Raw genomic sequence first — 27,893 nt, forward strand, 5'->3', positions numbered from 1 at the left:
ACATAACCTAAATGTAATATCCTAGATAAAATGTCACAAACGTATATGCCAGTAGTGATGTATTTTTAATACCATGCAAGCATGGAGTTGTCTGGCTCTTCGTGTTTCTTGTCTGTCTGTTGTTTGCTGACATCCAGCGATTCCAGATCCATACCCAGCAGCTCTGCGATTCGCTCACGTCCATAAATATCTCCGTATTTATCCAGAACCTTACAAAATAATCAAGAATAGTAAAGCTGTGTAAATGCACTCATTTTAAACCAAAAACACCAACTAACAGGAAGAATATTGGTTTACCTTTCGCTTAACAAATTTGTCCCAGTAGTTGGTGGGAAAGGAGCTAAAACAATGATAAAGATTATTAGTTTTTTTTAAAATAATTATTATTAAAGGACCACAACTGGCTAGGTCTGCTAATGAACACTTATAAGAACACTTATCCTAGCGCATTATGGAAACATTAATTAGGGACCACATACCAGATGTACAAAACAACTTTGAGCTCAATACATAATCTAGGTTAACTTTCGTTTTAGTCTACATGTCCGTTTTCAGATATATCTTGTGAGAAACAGCTCCATAATAATCCAGATGTCTCCACACTTACGGTGTATTTAGCACCAATCTGTCCCACTGGCCTTTGATGTCATCATCCTCTGGCTGTTCAGTGATGTAAAGACCATCAAACTCCAGCTTTCTCGCGAGCTCTTTCTCTCTCCTAAAAATTACCAGCGGAATCTAACAGACCATGACATCATGATCACTTATTGATAGCAGAAATAAATAAGAATATTCGTGTACATATTCAAGATCAGAATTAAATAAAAACCATCTTGAATCAAAACTGATAATAATATAAGTTCAGGCACTAAAATATGAAACTAGTGGTTAAAACCTTAAGGCAGTTGTATCCAATGATGGTTATGAAGGCGATGACGGTGTGCAGAATGGACAGGCCGGACATAGTGGGCTGCATGTATCCGGTACTCTCTTCCAGAAAATAATAGACAGGACCTTCCTCAACATCATCATCGCCTCCATCCTCTCTGCCAGAGCCTTCAAAGTCCTCCCCAGAGCCTTCAAACAGCCCAGAGCCTTCAAACAGCCCAGAGCCTTCAAACATGCCTGAGCCTTCAAAATCATCAGTATTGGGAGGAGAATCAGATACCTGGAGAAATAAAAAGATGGATCCTTAAAAACAAAAACGAGATTTTATTTTTTATATCTCCTGTATGTGTATGCGAAAAAAAATTTATTGTGAGGCATGACATTTTAAAAGGAATTGAAAATGGTCATGAATATTTTAAAATTTAAACAAAAGGACATATAAAGTAGCCCAGAAATCCAAATGGACCAAAAATTTAAATGGGAAAAAAGTGTAAAAATCTAAAATAAGTTTACAACCTTGTAGAAGAGAAGAATGAAGTTCAAGGCGAAGGAGATGAACAAAGCCAGGAAACGAAGGTTGTAGAAGTTACGGGACAAACAGTTCTGTAGATGAACAAAGAACATATAGTTTTTTAATAAATTATCGGTACTAGCAACTAGTAAGAAGGCCTTTACAGGGAAATGGCTCAATGAAGATCCCCCATCTGAAATTTTAAATGGTGTGTACAATCTGGAAACTCTGCACTTTTCATTAAGACAATAGAATTTCATCATATTGGGAGAAATGGTTGAAAAGATTACATCGGTTAACTAAGTGTTTTTTTTCCATGGCATGAATATATGAGGTAGAAGACGGATGTGTAATCCTTAACAACTTTGTACTGCAGAATTTGATCCAAATCCAAATACTTGGTAATATAAGTTATACCCGCTGACCAGTGTATGTCTATGTATGTGTTTATATTCTTGCGTATACATATGTACACAAGAATATGTGTTTCTTATGCAAGGATGAGTATGAACATTTGTATTGTAGGTGTGTGTGTGTTGTTGTTTTTTTGCCTTGTTCTTTGGAATCTGTTCTCTTTTTTCTGTATTAGTTTGGGAAAAATAATATTATATTTTGTCCTACCATGAATTTATTTCTTTGAACATCCAGCTCATTCCAGAGCTCAAATCCTGCCACTTTGGCTGATTTCTTCTCCTTCTTTGCTTTAGTGGCTTTCTTAGGTTTTGGTTCTTCTGGTGTTGTGTCAGGCTTGACCTCTGCTTCTTTCTCTGCCTTCTCTCTATTCTCAGTGCTGTTACACATGGAAGATGGTCATTAAAATTCTAAATACATCTAAAATACCATAAAGAATCAAACACAAACACTACAATGTCTTGTTTTCCGTTCATTGTGGAGTCACTCACTCTGCTTTCTCAGGTTCAGGAGGATGTTCTTCGATAGCAGGAGGTTGCTCAGGTCCTGCTTCTTCTGATTGCTGCAGCATATATAAACGAGGACCAACATCACACATCTTTGTTTAGAACATTGGTGAAGAAACAAGAGGAAATCAGCCAAATGAAAACCTACATACCATTTTCCTCTTCATTAATGGAGTGCCCTCTGGAGTTGGTGGTTCCACGGGGGTCGTGTCTCCCATATCTCCAAGTCCACCAGGTGTATCGATACCAGGAATCTTCCCACCATCTTTTTCCTGGGTGTCCTCATCCTCTTCCTCTCCCCCTCCTGCTTCCATTGAGTCTGTTATCCCACCAGTATCCTGCTCCTCTCCACCCCTTGGTTCTCCAGGAAGGTCTCCGTGCACCTCATCCTGAGTAGGATCCGGCATGCTTGCCAGTAACTCGGTCACAGTGATGTTCTTAGCCCCTTCAACTAAACCGCCTCCAAAAAGTGTATGCCAGATGAGCAGGAAGAAACCTTTGCACACACTGTAAATGAAATGGAGGATGCCCATGAGGATTGTCCACAGGAAGGTAACAAGTCCTACCACAATTTCCTTGATAGTCATCTTTCTGAGCCTACGGTACTGTCTGCGAATATTTCTAAAGGTGAACATGCCCAGGAAATTCATGACGCTTTGGATGAAATCGGCAAAGGCAGAGCTTGATTCTGCCTGGCCCTCCTCACCACCACCCTCTTCATCACCGGCGCCTCCTCCATCTCCTCCTTCAGGTTCCTCCTCTTCATCCTCTTCTCTCTCCTCCTCATCCTGCTCTGAAATCTGTGAAGCAATATTCATCTCGAATATGGTGTCCTCACAGAAGTTGACAAAAAGCTCCATCTTCTCCGATTCGCCACCCTCGTTGACCACATCAAATATGAACTGCCGCTTGGACTCTTTGACTTGAGGCATCTCCCACTGTTTACGATTCACCTCACTGATCTCGAAGTAGATTCTCTCAATCTTCCTGCTGGCGCCCATTATCTCAATGCGACCCAAGAATGGGCGGAAATAGTTCAGAACGCTCTCAGCTTGTTCGAGGAAGTTCTGCAACCTGGTATCATGAGGAACGTGTTCAGAGAGGTTGGTTAGCAACACCGCTATGTTAAATCCGATATCTTTTGCTGGCTCTTGGAACCGATTGGCAAACTCCTCATAATGAATCATCTCATTCTCATCTGCCTCAGAGCAGGACAATAGGAACTGGATCTCTGAAGGTGTGTACTGTTTCTGGCTGTCCATGGCTTTCTGGAAGTCCTTCTTGGATATCAAACCTCTTGGGTCTGTCACATAGTCGCGGAATGCGTCAGATGCAACAATGTCCTTTAGCTTGAGGAACATGTCGAAGAATTTAAGGATCATTTCTACATTACTGGAGGATTCCACTAGCATGTCCACCATTTGCCGAGCAATGGTGCCATTTACAACATTACCTGTCAAATACAGAACCATACAGTGTAATCAGATCTAGACTGAATAATGTGAAATTGATGAACATAAATGCAAGATTGTCTTCATACCCTCCAACAAAGACAATAGCATGACCACCATATCTTTCTGAAGGTCCAACAATTCCTTCAGGAGACCAATCTGACTGGAATCCTAGAAGAAAACAGAAGTAACATACTAGCTGCACAATAACATATAATACATGCCGATAACTATGATAAATATACAATCTAACTGAACAAATTTGATAAAAATGTCTAATTTGTAAAACTAAAGGAACATATAAAATGTAACATTTTTGAATAATGTTTTAAACAAAATAAAAAACAATAACAACAAATGTAAACAATTGTTTACAAAAAACTGTTTTAGACATAAGGTCTTCATTATTTGTAAGGGTTTAACTTGGTTAACTTCAAGGATATGGTCAAAAAATAACTACAGTAGCATCTTTATAAGAAACTTTACCTTATCAAACTGGCTGAGGATAATGTAAAATTCTGCAACATTTAAATGCAGGTTATTGCATGCAGCAACAATAACAGGGGTTAATAATTATTAGAAACAGAAACACTATACATACAAGACATCATGAAAATCATAAAAACAAAAATCAATCAGCACACTAAAGGTAGAATTATAGAAAGGGCAAAAACACTTTTTTAATAGAAAAATCATGTAAAGCTGAAAACACATGGTTCTTTTGGGTAATGTTAACTGCCTTCCATCCATTTTCTCAGGCTGTTTGACCCACTTTTTTGCATACTTTTAGGTTTTAAATTTTTTTTAATTTAAATAGAATTTATCATGCTAAATTAACCCAAAAAACTAGACTTTGTGTCTAAAATTTTAAATACTTAAGCTAAAATATACAGATATAAAAAGGGATTCTTTTTAGAATACTTCCAAATCTATATTCTTGGGTTCAAACAACCTGGATTTGGGATTCTGGAACATGAAGGGGGAAAACTCAAATACAATCACTTCAATAGATAAATAGAGTGATACATACTCTTCCCTGTATACAGCGTGTGAAAAACAGTTTAATTAATCAGTAAAGCATTGAGAGCAAAAACAATATTACATTCCAACATACTATTTGTTTAAAATTGAAAAAGGAATGTAACATGTTCTTAACATTAGCATGTAATATAATCATTAAGAACAGTTCTACATGAGCAACTACTATGGTTTAATTTCCATGCATTTTCTATTAGCCTCTAAAATAATAAATAAGCCCTTTTAGTAGAAATTAAATATATTTGCTACTGGTAAAAGTGTGCATATCCACTGACAAGACAGGGAAACTGTGCACTATGGTTTTATGCTCCATACAAGATGCTGAAATACTCTACAAAAACTACTCATATATCAAGTTGAGAAAATACTTGAACAAAAAACACTAAGTCAATTTAATGTACATGAATGTTTCAGCTATGTGATCTAATGCACAGAGAGAATGAAAACAAAAAATGTTTCCATAACAGAACGATTTTAGATGGGTTACCTGAGCCAGTTTCATCATCATATGGGCAAACACATGCAGAAAGCCCACCACAGCATCCCACAGACGACTGTGGGCCAGGGACTGCTGGTTGCCTGTGCAGGGACCCTGAAACAGAATGATAACCTCAATATATGGCAGCTATATGTGAATTAAGTGTATGATTTTAGGGGAAAAGAACCACAGCAAGTTGATTCGGTTAAGGAGACTATAGTATTCAGCTTATGCAATCACAAAAGGGTTTGTGCAGCTACACGTAGAGACTGAAATAAATGAATATATTCAATAAATGGAATAAAAATGTCAATGATCAAAAAATAAACTGCACCTGGATATACTCGGTAAGGCTGTTGAACACCTGTTTGGCCACAGCCATAGCTTTAGAGAAGTTTCTCTTGCCTGGTTCATCTATGATGTCTTTTCCTGAATAATACCAGTAGAAATCACTGATAGACTCCTGGAGAGAGAAAATAAATGCCCACAAAGCCATAAGTGTGCTGAAATCTGAATATAAGCAACATTTTATCTGGGTTTTCCAGGGTAAAATGACCTCACCTGCAGTCTAAGCAGGTAATCCACTGTGCAGATAATGACATTGATGGTGGTGGTGCTGCCTGTCTGTGTTCTGAGGTAATTCTGGAAGTCTAAAGTGAAGTAAACTCACAGATGGTTACACACAATCTGTGCTACAGACATTTCAAAACCCTTGAAACGTGGCTTTTCAAATTCACACTGTTTTAAAGAGAGAAAAAAAATCACAAGATACAGGTTTGGAACAATATGATGGTGTGTAAAAGACAGAATTAACTTTTTTTTTTAATGGTTGTGGGGCACAAATTGCAATAAATCACAGTACGAATTTTCATATTCACTGCTGTAAAATTGTATGTGCAGATTCAGGACCCACCCACCATTGTTGTGACCTTCACAGAGGAGCTGCAGAAAGCGGAAGAGGTCACAAGTGAACTCATCATCAGCCATCACCTTCTCACCTAGGTGAAGGAAGGAAATGTGTAGGAATACATCACATTCAACACAAGGTGAATCTCTCTTTATGACACATCACAGGTTTAGTGTAGGGGCAGTCTGATTAGAACTGAGAAGAGAAAGACCGTAAGTGGAAGAAAGTGAGATTAAACAGCTTAGAGAAAACAAACTGCCTCAAATCTCTCATGTTATGATGTTAGTGCAAACTGCCATATTTTTGTCCTTTTCTGCAAGAGATAAGCAGGAAATTTTGTTAGTGTTTCAATCCACTGCCCAGTTCAGAATTAAGTACGCTGACCAAGGTGCACTTAAAAATCCCAGAAAGCACCAATAAAGCTAGTAAGCATGAGTAGCTCACTATATTCAATGATGTCCTGTAAAATCATCAGAAATGGAGGACAAGCTAATATTTCATAACTGTGCTGTAATTTTTAACAGATGTAATAACAATGGGCAAAAAAGATATACCAAATGATACCAAAAAGATCTTTGTCATTGCACAATTTAACTGATTCACTTCCTTAGGCACTAGGGAGTGGAATGAGACACAGCCTTTTGCATAATCTCCGACTGAACCATAGCAACAAAATGAGTCACATCACAGAATTACTTTACCCAAATAACACAACACATATACATTAACTAGACACATACACAATAATGGTATCTATATGAAAACAGATACAAGAACACTGATATACAATCACATAAACTGTGGCTCAAAAACAAAGGGGGATTAATTACAACATGAAGCCCTAACATAGATGGTACTTTAGCATGCGGGACAGACCTACTGCAATCCTAAACCTCAGCTGTGTTTGGGGAGGGAAGGAGGAGGTCATTACACAAAGCTAAATTCATGAAAATCACAATCAGTCAAAGCCTTCAGCGTGGAATGATATGTTTACAAATAGCTCCTTTGATAATTTTGTTGCAAATTTGTTGCATATAAAATTCACAAAATGTTAAAGTGCAATGCTAAACTGCTGTCCACTAACATAGACTACCGTTTTGATATGAGCAATTATGAATGATTGATTATTGGATTAAATATGACCTCATGACAGGGGTAAAGGAGAGCATATAAGGTAATGTTAGGTGCAAATCGTGAAGCCAAGACAGAGTTAGATCATATTTGGCTCAATTCATAATCAAAGACTTGATTTGGTAAGTTTAAGTTATGTGTATTTGTTAGGAATAAAAAAAAGTCAATTTAAGAATTTTAGTGTGGTCATATGAAGGTTAAGACCCTTTTCGATAGAAACAAAGCTAATGCTTATAAATACACGAAAGGAAAGTTCATTAATGCAAAAACCAACATTATGAATAAAAACATTTTTGTCTGTTACACTGAATAACTAAAATGCAGCATATATTTATTGTATAATTTAATTTATAGATTAGACACAATGCAGAGTTCTAGAGTTACAGTAGATCTGTTTCAACACTCAAGGGAAGAAAGAAAAACACTTCAGTCACATTCTGTCAGTGTGAATGAATAAGTCAGATACATGTTTTGCGATCTGTATTTGTGATGTGACTGACAGTTGTTTTTACAAATCCTTGAGTGATAAGATTCATATATATACACTTAAACGTATATATATTCTTCAAAAACCAAAAAAGCTAAGTTTCAAACAATACTGATTTCAAAGATATAAAGGGACAGAGAGGAGTGACAGGAAGAGAGAAATGAAAAGAAGAGGGACAGAGGCATTATTTACCCCGTTCTAGCTTCATGTCTGAGGCCCGTGAAGGAAAGGAGGAATGAAAAGAGATGAAGGACAAAAGTATAGTCATGGAAAAAGAGGGATGGTGAGTTGTGGGCAAACAGACGACATGGAGTGAAAAGGGAATTAATTATGGCCAATTTCATAATCTGTGTTTATTGACATCATATTAGACTAGATTATTACATCTGGAGACAAATGGAGTATATGACAATATGATTACAATTAATTTATTCAACTGATACATTTTGGCAACAAAAATGATGAGCATTTCCATGTTAGAATGACCAAACATGTATGATTACAGATGGATGATTGAATATTTGGATGCCATATGTCATGTTGGCAAGACAGTCTACATGTTTATGGATTGTTATATAGTTACTTTACACTTTCAAATTACATTTGATAGGACGATGATCTTCAGAGCTTTCTCTATTGAACTAAAATCTTCCTTTTGACCATTTATTGGTATTTCTCTTGATGAAAAAAGATTCTAGATTATTAATGTTACTTACTTGTTCCCTCCTCTGACACCATACCTAGACCCTCTGCTTTATTCTGCCTCTCAAAAGCATTCAGGTCCAAAACACTGCAAAAGATGCCCAAACACTGATTTACTGAATCTATTAACTAGTGTGTGAATGTGAGAAGACAACAGCCTCCAGTTAAAATATACCTGCAGGTCTGCATTAGAGCCTGGACACTGAGGAAGAAACCCACATCTTTCTTGTCTTTCAGATACTCCAGCATTTTCTGCAAGCAAATCGTCAATCCTGTTAAAGCTGAGCATTAGTGCAGGGTCTAATTCACTGTCTCCATGCAGACTCTTAACTAACCTGTTGGACCTCGCAGTTCCCGCCATTTAGAATAGAAATACCAAGTTTTAAGGTGGAGGAGACCATGCACCCGGTCTCACCTGTACAAAAAAAAAAAGAAAGAAGTGTTTTTAGGATGGCATGTAGAACAATAAATGGAAAGTTAAAGCTTAAAAAAAAAAAAAAAAAAAAAAACACTTGATAAGATCCAATGTGTTTTTTGTGTGTGTGTAAGGGTGAGCATGTACCCTTGCATGCACTAATCATCTGTAGGACCATCTCAGCTGCCCCTCGGTTGTGTAGACGGGCCTGCTGGTAGAGGAGTCTTTGCTTTTCCATCTCTTTTTCCTGTAGTGTTAAACGTGGAAAAAATTAACTGCCTTAAAGCCTTTAATGCATCCTATTTCTCACAAACCATTATTTCTGCTCAATCTCACAGCTCCACTCCAGCAATTGAACTAAAGAAACCATAACTAACCATAACAGTAAAATCATCTTTCATTATAAGCGATAATGGTTATTTTTCAATCTTGATCAGGTGCTTCTTGTCATTCAAAAGTCTTATTTGTGTGCTTTTCAAGATCCTGTTATAAAAATGTAGTTCATTATGTCTGCGGGCGTCAGACAATGATGTGTAGAGTGACCATGAAAGTCACTTGCAGTTCCATGTTTTGTGTAAAGAAAATTATCTCAGTGGGTATTTCTAAATTTAGAAACTGGTATTTTTGTGAAGACGACAAAGGACAGCGGCGAGCATGTAAATGTATTGTCATCATGACAACTCAAAACAATGAGTACTGTTGTTGTAGGAAAAACTTCAGTGAGCCGTAGTTGCGGTCTCATTAGTGAAAGTTTGTGGACAAAAAAGGTTGATTGTCTATTGTCAATAGTATAAAATGTATGATCAAGATTACGTCATTTGCATGTAGTTTTTCACCACAAATTCTGCTGTTAAACATGATTGTTTTAAACTAAGTTGCAATAACATGGGCTAACAACATCAACAGAAGTCTTGTAACTCTCAGGGGGCCTGTCTTTAAAGGTTTATAAGGTAAAAATCAATTTCTCTATATGGACTCTATTTCTGTGTGAGCTGTGCTTCATGCATGACTACACTATAGATAATAGACAATGGACCTTTTTTGTTCACAAATTTTGCTAACGTGTTCTCACCTTAATTGAAAACTTGTAAAACCTAGACATCTGGTCTAACGGCATTCTCACATGTATGACTAAATATTGTATAAAACAAAGTGGATATATTTTAGTTAAAATGTGATTATAATAGTGTTAAGGCGAGATTGGGTGATTGTGAGTGCTTCACATTTATAAAAGATTTGGGCCGCGCTGATTATTCTTTTTATATTCTAAAACTCTGTTCTCTTACACTCATGTTCATTTAGCATGCTCCCAATCAACCCCACCATCCTCATTAGTTATGGGGTAGTCATACTAATTTCCCACGTTTGTCTATCAGAGCAAACGTTGGACTACAGTAAACTCTCCTGATGGCTTTGCATCTCACAGAGAAACAAAGAGCCATACAGGTGTTACTCATCTACAGCTCTGTCTCCTGTTGGGAAGTGGGGAACGATAAACGAAATATATGCAACCCTTAGCCCGTTTTACCAAAAGTCATACAACTTATTTTAAAATGAAAGGGAATTGTATTTAAATGCAATTATTTTAAATTGTAGATATTTTAACAAATACAATTCCATAATGTTATCATTGAAATGATAATAAAAGCAAGCTTTTTATTACAAAAATAAAAGATAGTGCAAAGTGAAAATTTTGAACGCAAATACAAAAGCTGGCTTACTTACAGAAGCTTGCTTTTCCAAAAATTAATTGAATCATAAAATTTACTGCATGCATAATATATATATACACCCCCCTCCCAAACCTCCCACCCCACCCGTGCCACCCCCCTCCCATGTAAGCCTGGCCTAAACACCCAAACGTGTGTGCATTTCTTCTTACCATGTCTTTACATAAACGTTCAGCCTTAGTGTGTGTGTGTGTGTGTGTGTGTGTGTGTGTGTGTGTGTACGTACAATCCACTTTGTCATAGGTGTTCCTGTGTGTTTGTTCCTCTGTGAGTGTGTGTAGACTAGGAGACTGCTCTGGCTTTAACTGTAGTCTGTGTGTCAGTGTACTATGTCAGTATGGGGGAAAACATTGATTAGTCATTTTCACATAATTATTGTGAATGAGTTAAAGTAAATTAAGGTAAGAAATACAATAGAAAGCATAAATATGACATAAGCCATCATTAGTGATTACTCAAACTGTGGAACAGCAAATATTAGTAAAATGCATGTTCACTTGACACCTCACTCATAAAGCTCACGGCAAGAAAACAATAAATCATCCAACATATCATTAAAAAGCAACCATAAATATATAGTTTCTTTTGAACTTTTAAAGCTGCAACAGGTGAAATTTCACACTGAAATCTCTCTGAAGTCAAATGTATAATTATATAATTGAAAATATAAGAATTAACTAAAATAATATAAATCACAAAAAATGATATAATTGTATAATATATAACTCCTACTTTGTTGATTTTGATTTCTTTATGAAATTCACCCTTGTGTGTTCATAACTGAATGGTACAACAAAAAGAATAAAAAACATTTCCTTAAGCCCAAACTACTAAACACATAATACTAATGATGTTTTGGTACAAACTCTAAAATGAGTTTTTTTCATATGTAACATATTTGTCAAGTAAATGTATTCACGTAATTTTTTATGCATTTGTGTTTAGTTGGTGGCTCAAAGCTCTTCAACTGTAAAATAAAAAAACACCTTTAAATTTTTTTTAAAGATGCTGCAGTGGGATGATGTTATTAATACATTAATAATGAGTCAGATGGAGAGACAGAGGGAGATCAGAAAGCACAGGCCAGTCAGAGAAACATAAGGGATGTGAGAGAATGGATGGATGGATGGATGGATGATACAGTGGTTGGTTTGGATGTCACTCTACCGCTTCTGTGTCTTCCCCGTCCCCAGCCCCCGGACTCCCCCTACCATCTCTGTCTGTCGCACCTCAAACGGCATCTCCTCCTCTCCACCCTCCTCCTCCTCTCCCCCCTCATCCTCTTCACCGATGTGGCAACTCTAAATTCAACAGAGATGAACAAAGAACATTACATAGTGTGAGAGCCTATAAAATAATGTCTTTATAAATTTATAAAAGTAACAGTAAAGTAGTATGTATACATTTTAATCACAGATAAAAAGAAAATTAGAATAAACAATAGTAAATTGGTGTTAATGGTTTACCATAGGACAAAAAGGTCTCACCTTAGCCATGATATCAGCGTATGCCATGTATAAGTAATCTATGTCCAATTTACTGTGACAGAGCAGAAGCAGGGACAAGGAGATAAATAACAATGATTCAAAGACAACCACAGATGTAAAAAGGTCTACATTGTTTCAAATGATAATTGATTCTAGAATATCTTTCTCTGTATATATATATATATATATATATATCAGAATATACGTTTCTAAATAGAGATATCATGTGGACAATTTTTTTGAAAATGACCTCTAAAATGTAAGTTATTGATAAAGACAGACTGACATTATCCAGTACTTATATATTGCTTTTATTTTGCAATACAGTAGGTGATTACATTAGATTGACAAAAAACATGTGAACAACGTGAATAGCTTGAGCTGTCTGTATAACAGTCACTGGTTATGGCCATGTGATCATCTCGTTTTGCACCAGGAGCCAAATGTGTCATTCACTAACAAGGGGTGTGACGGGATCTCACCTCTTCTCAGTGAGGGCAGTGCGACTAAAGTGAAGGATGAGCTGATGAAGAGGGTCTGGCTTTGTCTCCTTTTCCTCTTCCTCCTCTTCTTCCTCCTCCATTGCTTTCTACATCGGTGAGAACAAAAACTATATCATGTGGATTACATCACAAACAATTGCTAAAATGCAACAGTAATTTTTGTGAATGTGTGAGCACATACAGACAGGTCATCAATCATTCTGTCCTCAAAGGAATATCCTTCGGTGTAGATCCAGTTCCGCTTGTACCCATCCAGGAACATGTTAGATGCTCTATGCCTGAATGAGAGATGGTAAACATTTATCTGTCTCCAATCCTGTTACCCCATTTTATCATCATTTTATTCTATGAAACAGACCGACTGACTCTCGTATTACCGTGTTTTGTCTTACCTGGGCAAGTTGTAAAGGGGAGTCATCCTGAAACAGGCCACCACCGCTCTACGTCGTTGCTTCGACAGCAGTTTGTGCCAAACCATTTTTTTGGACTTGAAAGGATGCTCTGTCTGAAGATATTACAAAATAAATAAGTCTAAGAGACAAAACAACTATACTTGGGCTGCAAAAACATACTTTTTTTTTCTCTGATTTTAAACTGCATTTAAATTTGGCTATTAATGGCTATTATACTTCAGTATACTAGTCAAATTCGCTAGTCTGTTGCCTGAACAGCAAAGTTCAGGCAACAAACTGGCGAATTTGACTGGGATACTGAAGTATAGTGGCAGTGTGGGTGAGTGGTCATCAAAATGTGATTTATTTGAGTTGCACTAGGATTTTCAAACCTTTGAATTCAAACTCACCACTTCAATGTGGTAGAGGACCGCAGAGACCTCCTGAACCCGCTTCACCACTTTCTCTGGAGCATCTGCATCTTCTGCCTTTCCTGCCATTTCCTTATACAGTGCCATTTGCCAGCGCATAGATGGGTTATCGACCTGAGAAGAGAGAGATAGCATTCGGATGCCTGCAAAAACACTTTAACATCAACACCAACACAAACATGCAGACATACACTTACCTTGCCCTGGAGGTGCAGGTTATTTTGCAAGAACTCTCTCACCTCCTCATCTGTGTCTTTCTATGGGTCAACAACACAACAGACTGGCTGAGTTTACCTTTTCTGCTGACCAACCTAAGTGAAACTTTATAACAACATCTAAGCGTGTGAGATAGATAGGGAGACAGATAGATATATGGTGATCACACTACCAAAGAATAGCGTGTCTTGGCCAGGTTAATGAGCTCCTGGTCTGCAGGAGAGCACATGTTAAGTCCAATGGGAAGCATTTTCTTCAGGGATGCTACAATGAGGGACGTTTGAACAGAGTATCGATCTCCACGTCTCTTTTTCTTGGTACGCTCCACATCCGAGCCACCAGCCTGAGATGAAAGTAACATTCAAAGCATGACAACTGATATAGACAAGAAATAACTTTCAGTGAAACCTTATGGCATTTATTAAAAGATTTTCATATTGAATGATGAGTCTGTTGACCAAAAAAATGGAAGTCCAACTCAAGATTAATTCAAGTTACATTCATTTCATTGAGCAAATTATAAAGCTTCCTGTTCCCTTACCTAGACCGCTAAACAGAACAATCCATCCTTACTTGAAGACTTTATTTCAGTCATTAGGTTTTATCTTTATGTTAGGACTTCTTTAGAGAACAGTCCTTGGAAAGGAGTCATTCTGATTATAGGGGTAATTAGGGTAAATAGGGTAATTAAGAGACAAGGGAGGGTAAATGTTCAGGGTTGCTTTTCATCAGAATAGACAACAACATTGGGGCTTAGTGGGGAAGACAAGGCATATTTGGTCTGAAGCTAAAATCTCAATTCTAATCTTAACAGAGGTGACAACATTAAAAAGGGTGAAATTCATTCAACTGAAATGTCATCTTAGCGTAGACACACAATAAAAGCAGGCACTATATATAGGCTGGTACTATGACGTGTCAGTGCAGCTTAATACACTCCATGCATGGAAAAGGTCTGCAAGGGCATGCACGGTCACAACAAGCTCAGACTTAGGGGGAGGAAGTGGAACTAAAAAAACACTGTAAAACACACTCAGTGGCGTTAATTATAAAACTAAAGGGGAAATAATCCCTTTTGACTCATTTTGGGTTGCCAAAGTTAAGAAACTCAACCTTCAGAGGCAATCATTTCATTACGCTTGATCACACATGTCCTGTTTGCACCAGTTTTGCCCCGACAATCCAGCACTTTCAGATTTTCAGAAATTTAGTCTCATTTAGAAAACATGTTCAAAAAATGCAAAGATTAAGTAAGAATGGTTTTAGACAAAAATCATTCTGCTCATGCTTCATGAATGAGAACCATTGTGGGTGAAAGAATATAGTATTGTCAATCTAATTTGGTATACTGACCCTGTGGTCTTGATCTTAACCTTGTGAAGTTGTTGTGAATCATATTTTATGCATCAGGGCAGGCTTTTTATGGCTTATATACTATGATATAGTGAGAAAATGAGAACATACTTGCAGAGGACAAGAAACAACTCAATTTTATTTATTTGGCCAAAAAGTAAGATGAAATTCTGATAGCTTCTAATTAATTAAATCTCAATAACAGTATAGTAGACTTCTTTTATAAAATGCATTAAAGTATTGGTTGTTACTCTACGTCTTGTAACGGCCACCAAGTGTTAAATAGTGTTCATGATATTATGTTTATATGCCTTTAAGATGACTTCTTCTATGGCATACGTTATTGTATGCGTGCTGTTCTTATGTGAGCTCGCACGCAGAGTGAGAGTGAGAATGCTCACGCAAAGAGGAAGATGACCGCTCTATCGCCAACTGCTGTTACTAATCTGTTTACTTCTATTTTGATTTGTGGCGTTTCCAGAGTGTTTTCTTTTCTCTGTTAACATTCGACCTTTGACATGTATGTTAAGAGTGTGCTTAACTGAAAGGAAACTATAAAAGACTCGTGGGTCAACCAGTTCGTTTGCACTGTCTTTCCTAACCTTCATCTGGGCAGACTTCAAACTCTCTGGCAGACGTTACAATCTTCCAATAATATGTCTTAGAAAGATGCTGAAAAACCTGTTGTACACCATCTATGCCCTTTGTTGTGTGATTGATAGTTTATACTTTTTTAAATGCTTAGTTTTATGATCAGAGCTCTGTAATTTTTTTTATCATGGGGAGCAAAACATAATGCAATGCAACACAGTGATGATTGAGAGATAATAATTGTTCCTTAAAAGTCTGATGCATCCTATTTGATACTCACATTTTAACATGACTTTTATAAATAATGATCTATGGATAATCAATTAAAGCGAATTTACTTCAGTCCAGTAAGTGTTCATCTTGAAATATTACTAACAATGTATAGTTATTCTTACATTTACTTTATAAAAATCTCTAATGATTTCTTACTAGGACACGTGTACACAACGTGAAGGGGGACATTTTACTTAAAGGCTTTTAAAAAGTATAAACTATCAATAAGACAACAGAAGCCATGTAGTAAATTGAGTACAACTGGTTTTTCAGCATATTTTTGATCACATAGATAATTTAGAGGCTGTAGAAATTTGTGTATCAAATATGATACAGTAGGATTTATAGGGTTAAGGCCACCCAGAATAAAATAAACATGGCCTTGGTGTGGGTATCATAGCTTGGACCGACACGTCTTGGTCTGGGTCTTAATGGCTCCGTTAGTGGTCTGGATTTGGGTATCTGATATTGTCTTCAACCCTGGCCTGAATAAAAGAATCAATGTATTCTGTTGTGGTTATACAATTGTACATTTGTTTCAGATGTAGACCACTGTGTTAATGCAACTAAAAATTAAAGCCAAGTTTTACAGGTTACGTTAGTCCTAAAGTATGTAAGTGTAATTCCCTTTTCCACAATCCCACCTCAATCATTTGTTTTTGATTGCATCAGGGGTCGTGGGCTAAAAGGGATGGATGGGGAGACAAAAATGGGACATCATGGGTATGTAAGCCATTGGATATAAGTACAGAAACAATTCCAGTTAAGGTGGGATTAAGAAGGCACACATTAGAGGATGGACTCTAAATGTCCCCCTTTGTCAGGGAGAATGATGAAATATAAATTAATTGAGGTCAAATTCCGTCACATGAATCCAGTTTAGGAAATGAACTGAAGTACAGTTTGAATAGTTTGATGTGTGAAATTCTGCAAATTTCTGAGTCTCAGTTGACTTCCTGAACAGATTAAAAATTGACCCCAACCTGCAGCCGTTATACAAAAAGAAAAGGAAGATAAGAGATGTATGAAGATCCCCATCCGAACTACAGTCCAACAGATGCAAACCGCTGTACAGGGTGATGGCACAGGCCTCCAGGGGCTCGGACCCTCTGCGACGGACAGGGAATCAAGTGCCATGAGCCTGACACTACAAAGAGTGCTTTCATCAAACGCCTCGATTCAGACTCCCCCCCACACACTGGCAGGACGACAGGCGCCCTGTGGCCCTTGTGTCCATTGGGATGGGATTTTTCTTGAGACTGAGAGTGCTCATCTTTTCATACTATACCCATTTAACATAATTATTTACATTGTGTTATTATATTATCCTAAATTCCAATTTTAAGCTGTGTATCTCTCAATAATCTGATCCATAAAGAGCACTAAAGACACCATTTTAGGGAAAAACTACCATTATGCTTTTTAGCATGATGCCTATCTACGCATGAAACGTAAAAAAAAAAAATTGTGTTATTCCTAAAGAGACTAGTCTTGTCAAACAGCTGTGAAGTCACAGTTATGAGTGCCAGTGTGTCGGGGGAGTTGATGAAATGCCTCCCCCCTAGATGTGAGGTGCCATGCGGTAGCACAGCAGTCGTGCAGACAGAGAAGCTAACCTCAGAGTCCCCGGCCTAGAAACCCACCAGCATCCAGATGAGAAAAAGAGTACAGGGTACAGTCAGAGAGAGAACACCATTAACACGGTCACCTAAATCCTGTAAAACGCATCCGAAAAGCACTTTCACATAATACCAGTAATCACTGGCGTTTTGTGGCAGCGAGTATAAACTCAACGTCTTCAAAAAAAGCATGAAAGCACTGCACACTTTACCTTCTGATGTGGGGCTTGATGCCAAATCAACCATTGGCTGTTGGTTTATTAACAATTTTAAGTTTTTGTTTTGAGATGAAAAAATGGAGTTAATATTGTTAACTAAAACTAACTGACAAAGTTTAAATAAAATATAAATATAAGATGAAAAACTTCAGAAATTAGAAATGTTGCCTTGGCAAATAAAATCAAATGTAGTCAAAAAATTACAAAAACTGAAATCAATTTAAATGTAAATATTAAAAAAAAATTACTAGAAACTAAACTAAAATTAAAATGCAAACTGATTTAAAAAAAATCTACTTATAATGGTATATAAATAATTATAAAATAATTGTATTGACAACACAATGCTTAAGTCAGATCCCCCCCAAAAAACAAAAAAAAAAACCAAAAAAATAACAAATCTATAATGTAGATATAAAAATACCAATATATAAATGATATATGTGAATTTGCAGAACAGAAAAACTAATCGGACCACGTGATAATCAAATAATAAGAAATAAATGATTAAATATGAAAGTCTATTTCTCATTTATTGACAGTAGGGCCTCACCTTGCTCATTTTGCTCTTACTGTCAGCAGTGAGGAAGGACATATTGTTGATTTCATTCATCACCACAAAGTTTTGCTCCTCTCTCTTGAAATTCTGCATAGAGATAAAACAGAGAGAATGAGAAGAGAAGCGAGGTACATAGAATTGTAGGTTGTTGTGTTCAAATGTCATATGCTGTGGCTTCAATGAATGTGTTTATCATGACTACTGATACTGTGTGTTTTCCTTTGTTTCATTCAAATAGACATTTGTCTCTTACATGAGATTTGGACCAGAAGATGAAGACCTCGCCCACCATGCGGAACAGTTCCTCGGCATCTGGGTCGCGACACGTCAGCCATCTTGCTCTAAAACCCATGTGACATTTAAAATGTCAAGACAACTAAAAACGATGCTATTAAAATAATCTACGTAGGAACCACAAAATACCTGTTGTTATCCACGTAGCGGATGAGAAGAGGGTAAAGAGCATACAGGTCTCTACAGAGAACTGCAAATTCATCTCTAATAGTTCCTTCCTCCTCATCCCCCTCAGATTTCCCCTCCATACGCAGGTGCTCCTCCTCAGCCACTACTTTAGACGTTCGCTTCTTCAGCTTCTCCATGGTGGGAATGAAATGGGATTTGAGCATCTCTGGTTTGGCTCGGCTCACAATGGGCTGGGAGAACACTGAATCGAAACAAGGATATTATGTTGAAGATCAGGTTCAGTGCAAAATACAAGCCCAGACTTGAGAATAACAACTTCTCGTACCCGCAAGCCTCTTCATCCAGGAAGCTTCGTCAATTCCCAAGTTGTTGACCACAATTTTCATGATACTTCCCAGGAGCTGGTTGAGGTGATCGGAGGTGACGTCTGTACACAGCTTACCCTCCAATTCGGGAAAGTTCTCCACTCCTCTCTCCCACCAGCGGGGTAGGTAGTTACATAGCATGGGCAGGGTGACCTCGATCACATGCGGCATTTCAGTGTAGCGAGCCCCTGATTCAGCCAGGTCTCCAATCTCTTTCAATAATATGTCTAGCTCAGGAATGTCCAAACACAGCTCTTGGACATGGTTCGGAAGGCCCAGGACTGTAGATAAAAGGATAAATTGGAATAATAAAAATCAGATACAAATACAGAAACAGATTTATATACAGTACCGTTCAAAAGTTTGGTCTCTGTAAGATATTTTAATGTATTTGAGCTAGTTGCTTATGTTCACCAAGACATAAAAAGTAATTTATTCCTGTGATGGCAAAGATGAAGTTTCAGCATCGTTACTCCAGTCTTTAGTGTCACATGATCCTTCAAATCATTTTAATAGGCTAATGTGGTGCTCAAGAGACATTTCCTATCATTATCAATGTTGAAAACAGTTGCACTGCTTAATAGTTTAGTGGAAACCATGATAATTCTTTTCAGGATTCTTTAGGGAATAGAAAGTTTAAAAGAACCGCATTTATTTGAAATAGAAAATGTTTGTAACATTATAAATGTATTTTATTGAATGGAGGTGTAGCTGAAAAGAGATGACTTACTAGATCTTTCTCTGGGTGTCTTGGTAGTGTAGACTGAAAACGCATTATACTCATTAAGATTGGGCTCCAGGTAGGCCACAGGCATGGCTGCAGCAAGATGAGCAAGACATTCTCCGAGGGCTGGTCTATGCCTAATGCACATAAAAAGGAAAAATATAAAAAACCCAACCCCACTGTCACATACATTTTTAGACACACACACACACACACACACACACACACACACACACACACACACACACACACACACAAATACAAACCTCTCTGCATGAGTTGTTTTTACTGTACCAAGAGAGTAGATGCTACACATGATTCGGTAGCATGACATCTGCAAATCGTCCACTAATAGAGGCAAGACAGAGAGACACACATTGATTTAACTACGTCCTTTTAAAATTAACGTATGATAATTTAGTTTTCAAAAAAGGTCCTTACGCATAACATCATCTCCAAATTGGTGCTGAGCGACGTGGTCAAACAGCGAAGTGAGGACAGGGAGCAGAGCTGTTGTGGTGTAGTTAATATTCTGAGACACGCCTTTCACTGGCTGAGAGACAAAAGACACAGATGGACTCGTGCCGTGCAAAAATAATGCAGGAAATAAACACTTTGTGATATTAGCATTACTAAAGTTGCACCTGATTTCCTTTGGACACTTTGCCAAGTTTGAGGTTTTCCACCATCTTTTCAATGTCATCAGCTGCACTCTCAAAGAATGAACGCAGCCCTGCTTTTACGATCTCAGGACCGGATTTCATCACAGTTCTGTTAAAAATTAATAAAGAGGGGTGTCAAACTCAGTTCCTGGAGGGCCACCTCCAGCAGAGTTTAGCTCCAATCCTAATTAAACACACCTGAACCAGCTATTCAAGAGCTGGGTTCGAAATCATCCACTATAACCTCATTCACTATTCCCTACATTACTCCATTGATATAGTCCACTTGAAAAAGTGAATGAAAACGAGTGACGGAATTAGGAAACTGAGTGCGCAGGAAGGGCTGCCGCTTTAGCATAGTTTGTGCTTGCTGTTTAATAATCATTTGAAACTTAGCAAACTGGCAGATCCAGTCTCCAGTAATGAAAAGATTTATCTTGAACTCGGCCATGGAAACTAACATGTATAAACCTTAATTAAACAAATTAATAATTGATTAAAAACGAATTTATACCTGTATGATATTACGCTGTAGCCACATAGGACCAGTGGTTTGGAAAATGGATGGACTGATGATTCGCTGCAAATGCCATCTTTGACCCTCACAGTGCATTATGGGTATTCTCTAGCTGTTGAGCGTACATTGGTTGTACACTCAGTATTGCGGGGCATGCATTGTGTGATTGAAAGAGTGCACTTGATTACATCCACTATGGTTTTGGACACCACAAAAATGGCTGTCCCCTTAAATTGTGCTCTAATTAAGGGGATAGGGGGTGATTTCGGACACAGCCAAGGTCTTTAGGATTACTATATACTTCCAGGCAGTTGTTTTGAAGCTGGTTGGAGCTACACTCTGGCCCTCCAGGAGTAGAGTTTGACACAGATACAACATACAACTGTTGTGCTACTGGTCTCTTTTCTGATGGACAATTCATTTTAATGGCTTACCTGGCATCAAGTGAGCGTGCAAGGATATGAAGGCAGTTGACAATAGCAGGTGCATCCGTACCTATATAACATAAACAGATGGTATTACATCAAAAATAGATATTCAGCTTTTCTAAAACCATTAACACTGAGGTAAAGCACATTAGATGCTCTACTGAGTTAATTGAGAGAAACACACAAAATAAAGGTAAAACACTCGAAATAAAAGTAATAAGCAAAAGGAAAGGAAAAGTGATGGAGGACAGCAGAGGGCATCTTACCAAAGAGAAACACTCTGTGTCGCACCAGGGCAGACATCTTACAGAAGATACTGATACCAAATTAAAGGAAATCAAACAAACATAAGAATGAACGTGAGAGAAAGAGGGAAAAGAAAGCAGCAAGAGGAACAGGATGAAATAAAAAGTTTAAAAAATGTAATGTGAAAGAATCTTGTATGTGACATTAACATCATATCAGACTGTTTAAGTGTCTGTGTTGTTACCTTGCAATCATCTCTTTTTCCTTGTTTGAGGCGTGTCCGCCACTGCCCAGGATTTTGGCCGGCGTAGAGAGGAAGTAGAGGCAGTGGTTTTTAAAATACTGATTTATCAAAGGCAGAAGAATCTGAGGAGGACAGAAATATTTCACACACATTATTTACAGTCCTGATCAAATGTTAAATGCAAAAAAAAAATCTTGGGAGTATAGACCACCTTGGCAAAGAACTTAATCTCTTGTTCGTGCGGCGACTTTTCCACACGGCCACTGCTCACAACTGCCTCTGTAAACACAAATGTCACAGAATATTTAGTTAATCTTAGTTCATCCATAAATTCATGCAATAAAAATGAATGCAGTTTTTACCAAGATGTGCTATGAACTCCTGGGCAATGTCCATCCACTTTAGCAGTTTCTGTAGGAAGCCATACGTAAAACGCTTCTCAATGGATGAAATGTCACTTTCCATATCTTTGAGCCCCCTGGACAGAGAGATATTAGACCATCACAATTATAGCAATTACATTATTTTGGAGTATATATATGGGTTTCAGTGGTTCCTGTACCTTGTCACAGCATATCCATGGAGCTGCAGAAACTTAAGCAGCTCATATGCTTTCTCCCTATCCCGTGCCTTTTCTTTAGCTGTCAGTGTGTCATAAGGCACAAGCAAAGGATGTGTCCCTCCACCTAAGCACAAAGACATCAAGAGAGATGTTGAAAAACTAAAATGACCTGCAGGAAAATCATTTAAAAAGGCTGTTTATTGGTCATGGGCTAACCTTTTGATTGTAACTCCATTTTCTTCTTGCGGCCCCAGGTGTTATGGTAGTTTTCTGCAAGCTGCTCTGCCATGGACTAGAAAACGCAGTGTGCTGTTAGCCATGTTGCTTTCAATTGTATTGAATTGGTGATGTTGAACTAATTGGGATTGTGTTGTCTTTCTTTCAATCATTGTGTACCTGTAGCTCTCTGGACAGTGTCATGCCTGAGATGTCAATGGGCTGAGGGCTGTAGCCATGACTGGGGTCATAGGTCGCCTATGAAAAGAAATTGTAAAAACACTGCATTTGTGAATTATGATATCATTCTCATATTTAGAGTATCAGTAATAAATGCAATTTGTTGTTTTTTATTATGTGAAACAAAAGTCACAAAACTTAATTTAGAGTTTTAGATACAGCAGTATGCAGTTAGTATTTGGTTAATAGCTGAATATATTTTTCCTCTCTATCCTTTACTATCTCTATCCTCCCTTACCTGTGCAGTCTGTGAGATCTTGCGTGCTGTCTTCTCTGTTTTCTCGTCATCTCCATCTCTGGCTTTGTCCAATGTCCACTCCCAGGCAATCATGGCTTTCACGGACTCTTTAATAGGCCAGCGGTAGATTTCTTTATCCTAATGCAAATATTATTACATTAAAACATATGAAATTAGGCACTAACAAATAACCAAATAGCACTATAGATTCTGAGAGAGTGAAAATGTAATATATGATGTTGGTTACCTTTTCAGAGAATGTTTTGTAAGGCCTGAGCATGGGATGAGTCTTGGCATTTTCATCCAACACCTCACCAAAAGTCCAGTTGTTTTGGAACTGGTGGATTAAAAGGCACTGGTAAAACTCTTATGCAAATAAATAAATAACACACTACCAGCCACCTAGCAAAACGATAGATGGATAGATGGATAGATGGATAGATGGATAGATGGATAGATGGATAGATGGATAGATGGATAGATGGATAGATGGATAGATGGATAGATGGATAGATGGATAGATGGATAGATGGATAGATGGATAGATAGATAGATAGATGGATAGATGGATAGATGGATAGATGGATAGATGGATAGATGGATAGATGGATAGATGGATAGATAGATAGATAGATAGATAGATAGATAGATAGATAGATAGATAGATAAAATAATATATACCTTTTCAAAAGCCCATCTGTCATGTGTGTATTCTGCATATCTGTTGATGAAACCATCCAACTTCTCAGGAATGATAGTGCTATAAAATAGAGATTATCACAACAGCACAAGTAATCAAATATTTGACATTTTGTCAATTTGATTAATCTCACTAAAAAGAATAATTAAATAAATAAATGTACTTAGTGGTATCAACAGGTTTGGGGTCAAAGTTGCCCTCAGCATCAACAGAAGCCTTTTTCTCTGTTTTGGAGGAGTAGCTGGCGTCCACATAATCAGGAGGAATTGCTCCAGCAATCGCACATATGCAAGGCATGGCAATTTTGAATAGCTCTGCATCAAATTTCTGTTGTTGGACACAAATTAAAAAGCTATTTATTATGTTATTCTGTAATTTGAATGCATTTTGGGGACAGAATAACACTAATACTCTCTCAAACAGCTCAGCAATAGAGGGCATATTCCCACCTTGTGAGCCAGAGATTCAAAAATTCCCCAGAAGAGTTTACGAGTGAGATGAAGCTCTTCCTCTGATGATACGCCAAAGTTAGCCCAGCCATTGGGCAAACAATAATATTTCCAACAACGCTCATAATGATTAGTAAGCAGCTGCAAAATAATAACAGACAGATGAGATGACTATAGCAACCATCTTAAATTCATTGTACTGACGTGTAATGATATAATCCCATACCTTAAGGGGCATTTTAGCATACTCATTCAGAATCGGCACGTCAAATACCAGCCGCCTGAGGAGGTGCTGAAGCATGGAAGGACGCAGGTACCTGTAAAACAATAAGCAACCCCAAAATTAATTTTTTATACATATTTGTTTTATTGGCGTTTGTTGTAGCGCACAATTAGTGTTGGGTAAGTTACTCTAAAAAAGTAATTAATTAATAACTACTAATTAATTACATATTCAGCAGTTTAATTTGAATACTGTACTAATTACTTTACTTTTAAAAGGGAAAAGTAATTAAATTACAGTAATTAATTACTTAGTAATGAATTACACCCAACACTGCACACAAGTTACCTGCACAAAGACATGAGACATTCCTCGATTACATCTCTCTGAGCTTTGGTAAGAGAGCGTCCTCGTGACAGCCTGTAGATGGTGTGAAGCATAGAGTCGATCATGATGGCGCGGTGGTCTGTCCCGGCGAACAAAGGAGCACATTTAGTGATGAGAGGCAGCACAGCGGAGCACAGGTAACGGTTCAGTGCAAGGGCCATTTCTGTAGTGCTGAACGCAGCCTTAGAGAAAGAACAGGATAATAATTGTGACGGTACTGCAGATAGTTATGTAAAGAGAAAAGGAAACGATGAAAGCAAGACTTGAACCTGCATTTTCCATGTGAGCACCATCATTTGAATGCAGTCACAGACAGCATTTTTGTTAGTGAAGAATGATACAGCAGACTTCTTACTGTGTCTAAGGAAGCTGCTGCTCTCATGTCAGGCAGGAAGCCCACTTCTAGTACATGCAACAGGAAGTCCTGGTTGTCGATGCCGTAAACTCTGTCCAGGAACAGGACCATTGGTGCTTTATGATCAGGCACGAAACTAGCAGACATCTTTGGTTCAATTATGCTGTTATCTGAAATATAATGAGCTTAGTCAGATAAGAAGTGTGAGACAAGTAAAGATTCAAGCTTCCATCTTCAACCTCTTTACTTGCTACCTTTTCCAAAAGCAGGTATCTGGACTGGCAAGCTGATCACACCAACAAGATCTTCAATGGGCACAAGAGACCTAAGAATGGCCCTGATTCTCAAAGCCTCACCTTTACCAGCCTGGATCAACTATACAAACAGACAGGAAGTGTGAGATGTTCAATCAAGTCAGATCTCATTGAGTACCATTCAAGCAGTTACATAGAGTACAAACACACTTACGTGCATTTCAGGAGCACAGCGACCCAGCAAATCAATAAGAGCTGAGTAAAAGGACATGATGGCATTTCCCAGGTGAACTCTGTTCTCCTCATGCTGCTCCTCACCTCCAAACCTGACACATCATGAACAAGAAACACTCAAAAACCTCTCTACATACCACTGTGGGTGGCGGTAATGGTGGATAATTGAAACTGGTGGAAAATGGTGGAAGCACTAATCAGGATAAAATGACTTTAATAAACCAGATGGTAATCTAGTACAGAGATGCTTTGCACTTACATTGGGAAGCGTCTGTCTTTTTTAACAGTGGGTCCATCTCTTGCAGGATCTTCTGAGATCTTAATGGCCTCTTCAATGGCAGCAAGCAGACCATTGCCCCCTTCTCCTCTCAGTGCAGGACCAAAACACTCAGGCCTCCTGATCAGCAGCCGGACCACCACGTTAGCATTCTCCTCCACGCTCTCTCCTGAAAGCAGAACATTATAGAAAACTTTTAATTTAATTCTATATTTTTTATTATCATTTATTTTGTTTTATTTTTGTCATGTCAACATTATTTGCACTTCACAGTTCGCACACTAACAAACTACATTTTATGTATAATACTGTATACTTTCCTTTGTCCAGTTAGACACAATCATAATCGCATCATAAATACAAACCATTAACAAATACAGCAAAGCGCAGGAAATCCAGATACTTCTCTCCTCCACATGGATTCCACCCAATATCAGGGTAACCTTTTGATAAGAGCATTGGGCAGCTCTGCAGGCCACAACCAGCCAAGTACTTCACCACCTGCACAAACAGAGAGACAAATAGATTTTTGTAGGAGCCACAAAAACTGGTCACAAAGATTTCCATCTGTACTTTAGGATGACGCACCATCTCCAAGTCTTGCTCTTGGAGAGCCAGTGCAAGTTCATTGTTATCGATACAGGATGCAGCAGCAACATCAAGAGGAGTAGAGCCACGCATTCCTGAAACAGTGATCACTGGTTGATTAATACAACCCTCAATAATATACATTTATAGCTGAGTTTTAATTTAATTTGAACTAGGCTAAACATAAATGTACATTCTGGAGATGAAAAGTTATTAAAAACGAAAGTGGGTTTCTTTAAGAATCAGGCTTTACCCAGCCCAATCCCACTGTTCTGGAGTAGGTAGCCCAGATGATCAAACATTGAACGCTGATTCTGTCTGCTGATACGACAGAAATAACACAGGAAACGACAGCAGTTGGTCACCATTCGAGGGAATCTGATCTCCTGCCCAGAGAAAATGCAAATCAAATTAAATCTTTCAAACCAATTTATTCTTCAAATGTTTGAACATTGCATAAAAATGTGTTAAAAATATAAACTGTGTACCTTTGAATCGCCACCTCCAAGTACGTTCACCATAACCTCCATGACTGTCTCATGCATTCCCAGAGCTCTCATCAGGTTGGGGTGCTGGTAGAATACCCTGTTGCTCATAATATTTCTGAAAGAGAAACAGAGGATGGTTGCAACTCTTGGGTGGTGGAAATTTCTCACAGTGTATCTATTGCAGTTGCAATTATTGGTACCAATTGAAGTTAAAGGACTTTTAGAGGGTGTGATCATGCACTCACCCAATACTTTGGATCATCAGCCTCTCCTCTTCTGGCCCCATCTGAACAATGAGCAGGGATCGGATCTGGCCCAGACACTCCAGTAGCTCCATTGTGTCTTGCACAGACACAGCATTGATAGTGTAGGCTTTGGGCAACGCTCGGATCAGCTCACCCAGGGCATCATACTGCCGGTGTAGCAGACTGAACATGAGCCGCACCAGCTCAGGGTTCTGAATGAAAGACTCCTGAGCCCAGTGGATCATGGTGTGGGAGATCAACTCCTGCAGAGTACCTGTGATACAAGAGCAGATGTTCATGTAATTATGGTAAGGGAAAACAAGATGGGACACGGAAGTCAAAAACTAAATCTTTTACTGGGTTTTTTGTCTTCTTCAGGTTCAGGCTCTGCCTCTGGCTTCTTGCGTAAGCTCCTAACTTTCTCCACCAGTCTCAAGAGGCGCCCACGGAGAGAGGTGTCCACCACCTCTTCTTCCTCCTCCTCTTCAATATGCACACCTATGACAGAGAAGGAGAATCCATATGACTCCT

The 27,893-nt window shown here is 38.1% G+C and overlaps 1 protein-coding gene across 1 annotated transcript in view; it reads right to left on the reverse strand.

Annotated features, from left to right (window-relative positions):
* Positions 1-27,893, reverse strand: part of ryr1a (ryanodine receptor 1a (skeletal)) — a 52,104-nt gene that overhangs the window by 2,076 nt on the left and 22,135 nt on the right. The window contains exons 40-98 of the mRNA XM_077242308.1: positions 27,720-27,860; positions 27,363-27,636; positions 27,118-27,232; positions 26,883-27,015; positions 26,630-26,724; positions 26,407-26,542; positions 26,024-26,210; positions 25,745-25,856; positions 25,531-25,651; positions 25,277-25,446; positions 24,883-25,103; positions 24,538-24,628; positions 24,312-24,452; positions 24,026-24,189; positions 23,844-23,922; positions 23,410-23,499; positions 23,163-23,300; positions 22,865-22,942; positions 22,685-22,760; positions 22,469-22,592; positions 22,269-22,384; positions 22,118-22,185; positions 21,907-22,028; positions 21,683-21,732; positions 21,423-21,483; positions 20,454-20,580; positions 20,251-20,362; positions 20,076-20,157; positions 19,816-19,946; positions 19,046-19,366; positions 18,721-18,961; positions 18,551-18,638; positions 18,292-18,384; positions 13,857-14,027; positions 13,666-13,725; positions 13,448-13,582; positions 13,038-13,150; positions 12,827-12,923; positions 12,625-12,731; positions 12,143-12,194; positions 11,867-11,956; positions 9,073-9,172; positions 8,846-8,925; positions 8,686-8,762; positions 8,525-8,598; positions 8,001-8,018; positions 6,201-6,281; positions 5,845-5,933; positions 5,618-5,746; positions 5,293-5,397; positions 3,857-3,938; positions 2,469-3,769; positions 2,302-2,372; positions 2,021-2,189; positions 1,405-1,491; positions 896-1,168; positions 608-738; positions 298-340; positions 73-209 (exon numbers count right to left, since the gene is read on the reverse strand). Of these exons, the coding sequence (XP_077098423.1) occupies positions 73-209; positions 298-340; positions 608-738; positions 896-1,168; positions 1,405-1,491; positions 2,021-2,189; positions 2,302-2,372; positions 2,469-3,769; positions 3,857-3,938; positions 5,293-5,397; positions 5,618-5,746; positions 5,845-5,933; positions 6,201-6,281; positions 8,001-8,018; positions 8,525-8,598; positions 8,686-8,762; positions 8,846-8,925; positions 9,073-9,172; positions 11,867-11,956; positions 12,143-12,194; positions 12,625-12,731; positions 12,827-12,923; positions 13,038-13,150; positions 13,448-13,582; positions 13,666-13,725; positions 13,857-14,027; positions 18,292-18,384; positions 18,551-18,638; positions 18,721-18,961; positions 19,046-19,366; positions 19,816-19,946; positions 20,076-20,157; positions 20,251-20,362; positions 20,454-20,580; positions 21,423-21,483; positions 21,683-21,732; positions 21,907-22,028; positions 22,118-22,185; positions 22,269-22,384; positions 22,469-22,592; positions 22,685-22,760; positions 22,865-22,942; positions 23,163-23,300; positions 23,410-23,499; positions 23,844-23,922; positions 24,026-24,189; positions 24,312-24,452; positions 24,538-24,628; positions 24,883-25,103; positions 25,277-25,446; positions 25,531-25,651; positions 25,745-25,856; positions 26,024-26,210; positions 26,407-26,542; positions 26,630-26,724; positions 26,883-27,015; positions 27,118-27,232; positions 27,363-27,636; positions 27,720-27,860 (8,170 nt within the window). The remainder of the gene's footprint in view (positions 1-72; positions 210-297; positions 341-607; positions 739-895; positions 1,169-1,404; positions 1,492-2,020; positions 2,190-2,301; positions 2,373-2,468; positions 3,770-3,856; positions 3,939-5,292; positions 5,398-5,617; positions 5,747-5,844; positions 5,934-6,200; positions 6,282-8,000; positions 8,019-8,524; positions 8,599-8,685; positions 8,763-8,845; positions 8,926-9,072; positions 9,173-11,866; positions 11,957-12,142; positions 12,195-12,624; positions 12,732-12,826; positions 12,924-13,037; positions 13,151-13,447; positions 13,583-13,665; positions 13,726-13,856; positions 14,028-18,291; positions 18,385-18,550; positions 18,639-18,720; positions 18,962-19,045; positions 19,367-19,815; positions 19,947-20,075; positions 20,158-20,250; positions 20,363-20,453; positions 20,581-21,422; positions 21,484-21,682; positions 21,733-21,906; positions 22,029-22,117; positions 22,186-22,268; positions 22,385-22,468; positions 22,593-22,684; positions 22,761-22,864; positions 22,943-23,162; positions 23,301-23,409; positions 23,500-23,843; positions 23,923-24,025; positions 24,190-24,311; positions 24,453-24,537; positions 24,629-24,882; positions 25,104-25,276; positions 25,447-25,530; positions 25,652-25,744; positions 25,857-26,023; positions 26,211-26,406; positions 26,543-26,629; positions 26,725-26,882; positions 27,016-27,117; positions 27,233-27,362; positions 27,637-27,719; positions 27,861-27,893) is intronic.

The sequence above is a fragment of the Siphateles boraxobius genome, unplaced genomic scaffold (genome assembly GCF_051911475.1).
Source record: "Siphateles boraxobius isolate OS27281-9 unplaced genomic scaffold, OSU_SipBor_1 25, whole genome shotgun sequence".
Taxonomy (NCBI): Eukaryota; Metazoa; Chordata; class Actinopteri; order Cypriniformes; family Leuciscidae; genus Siphateles; species Siphateles boraxobius.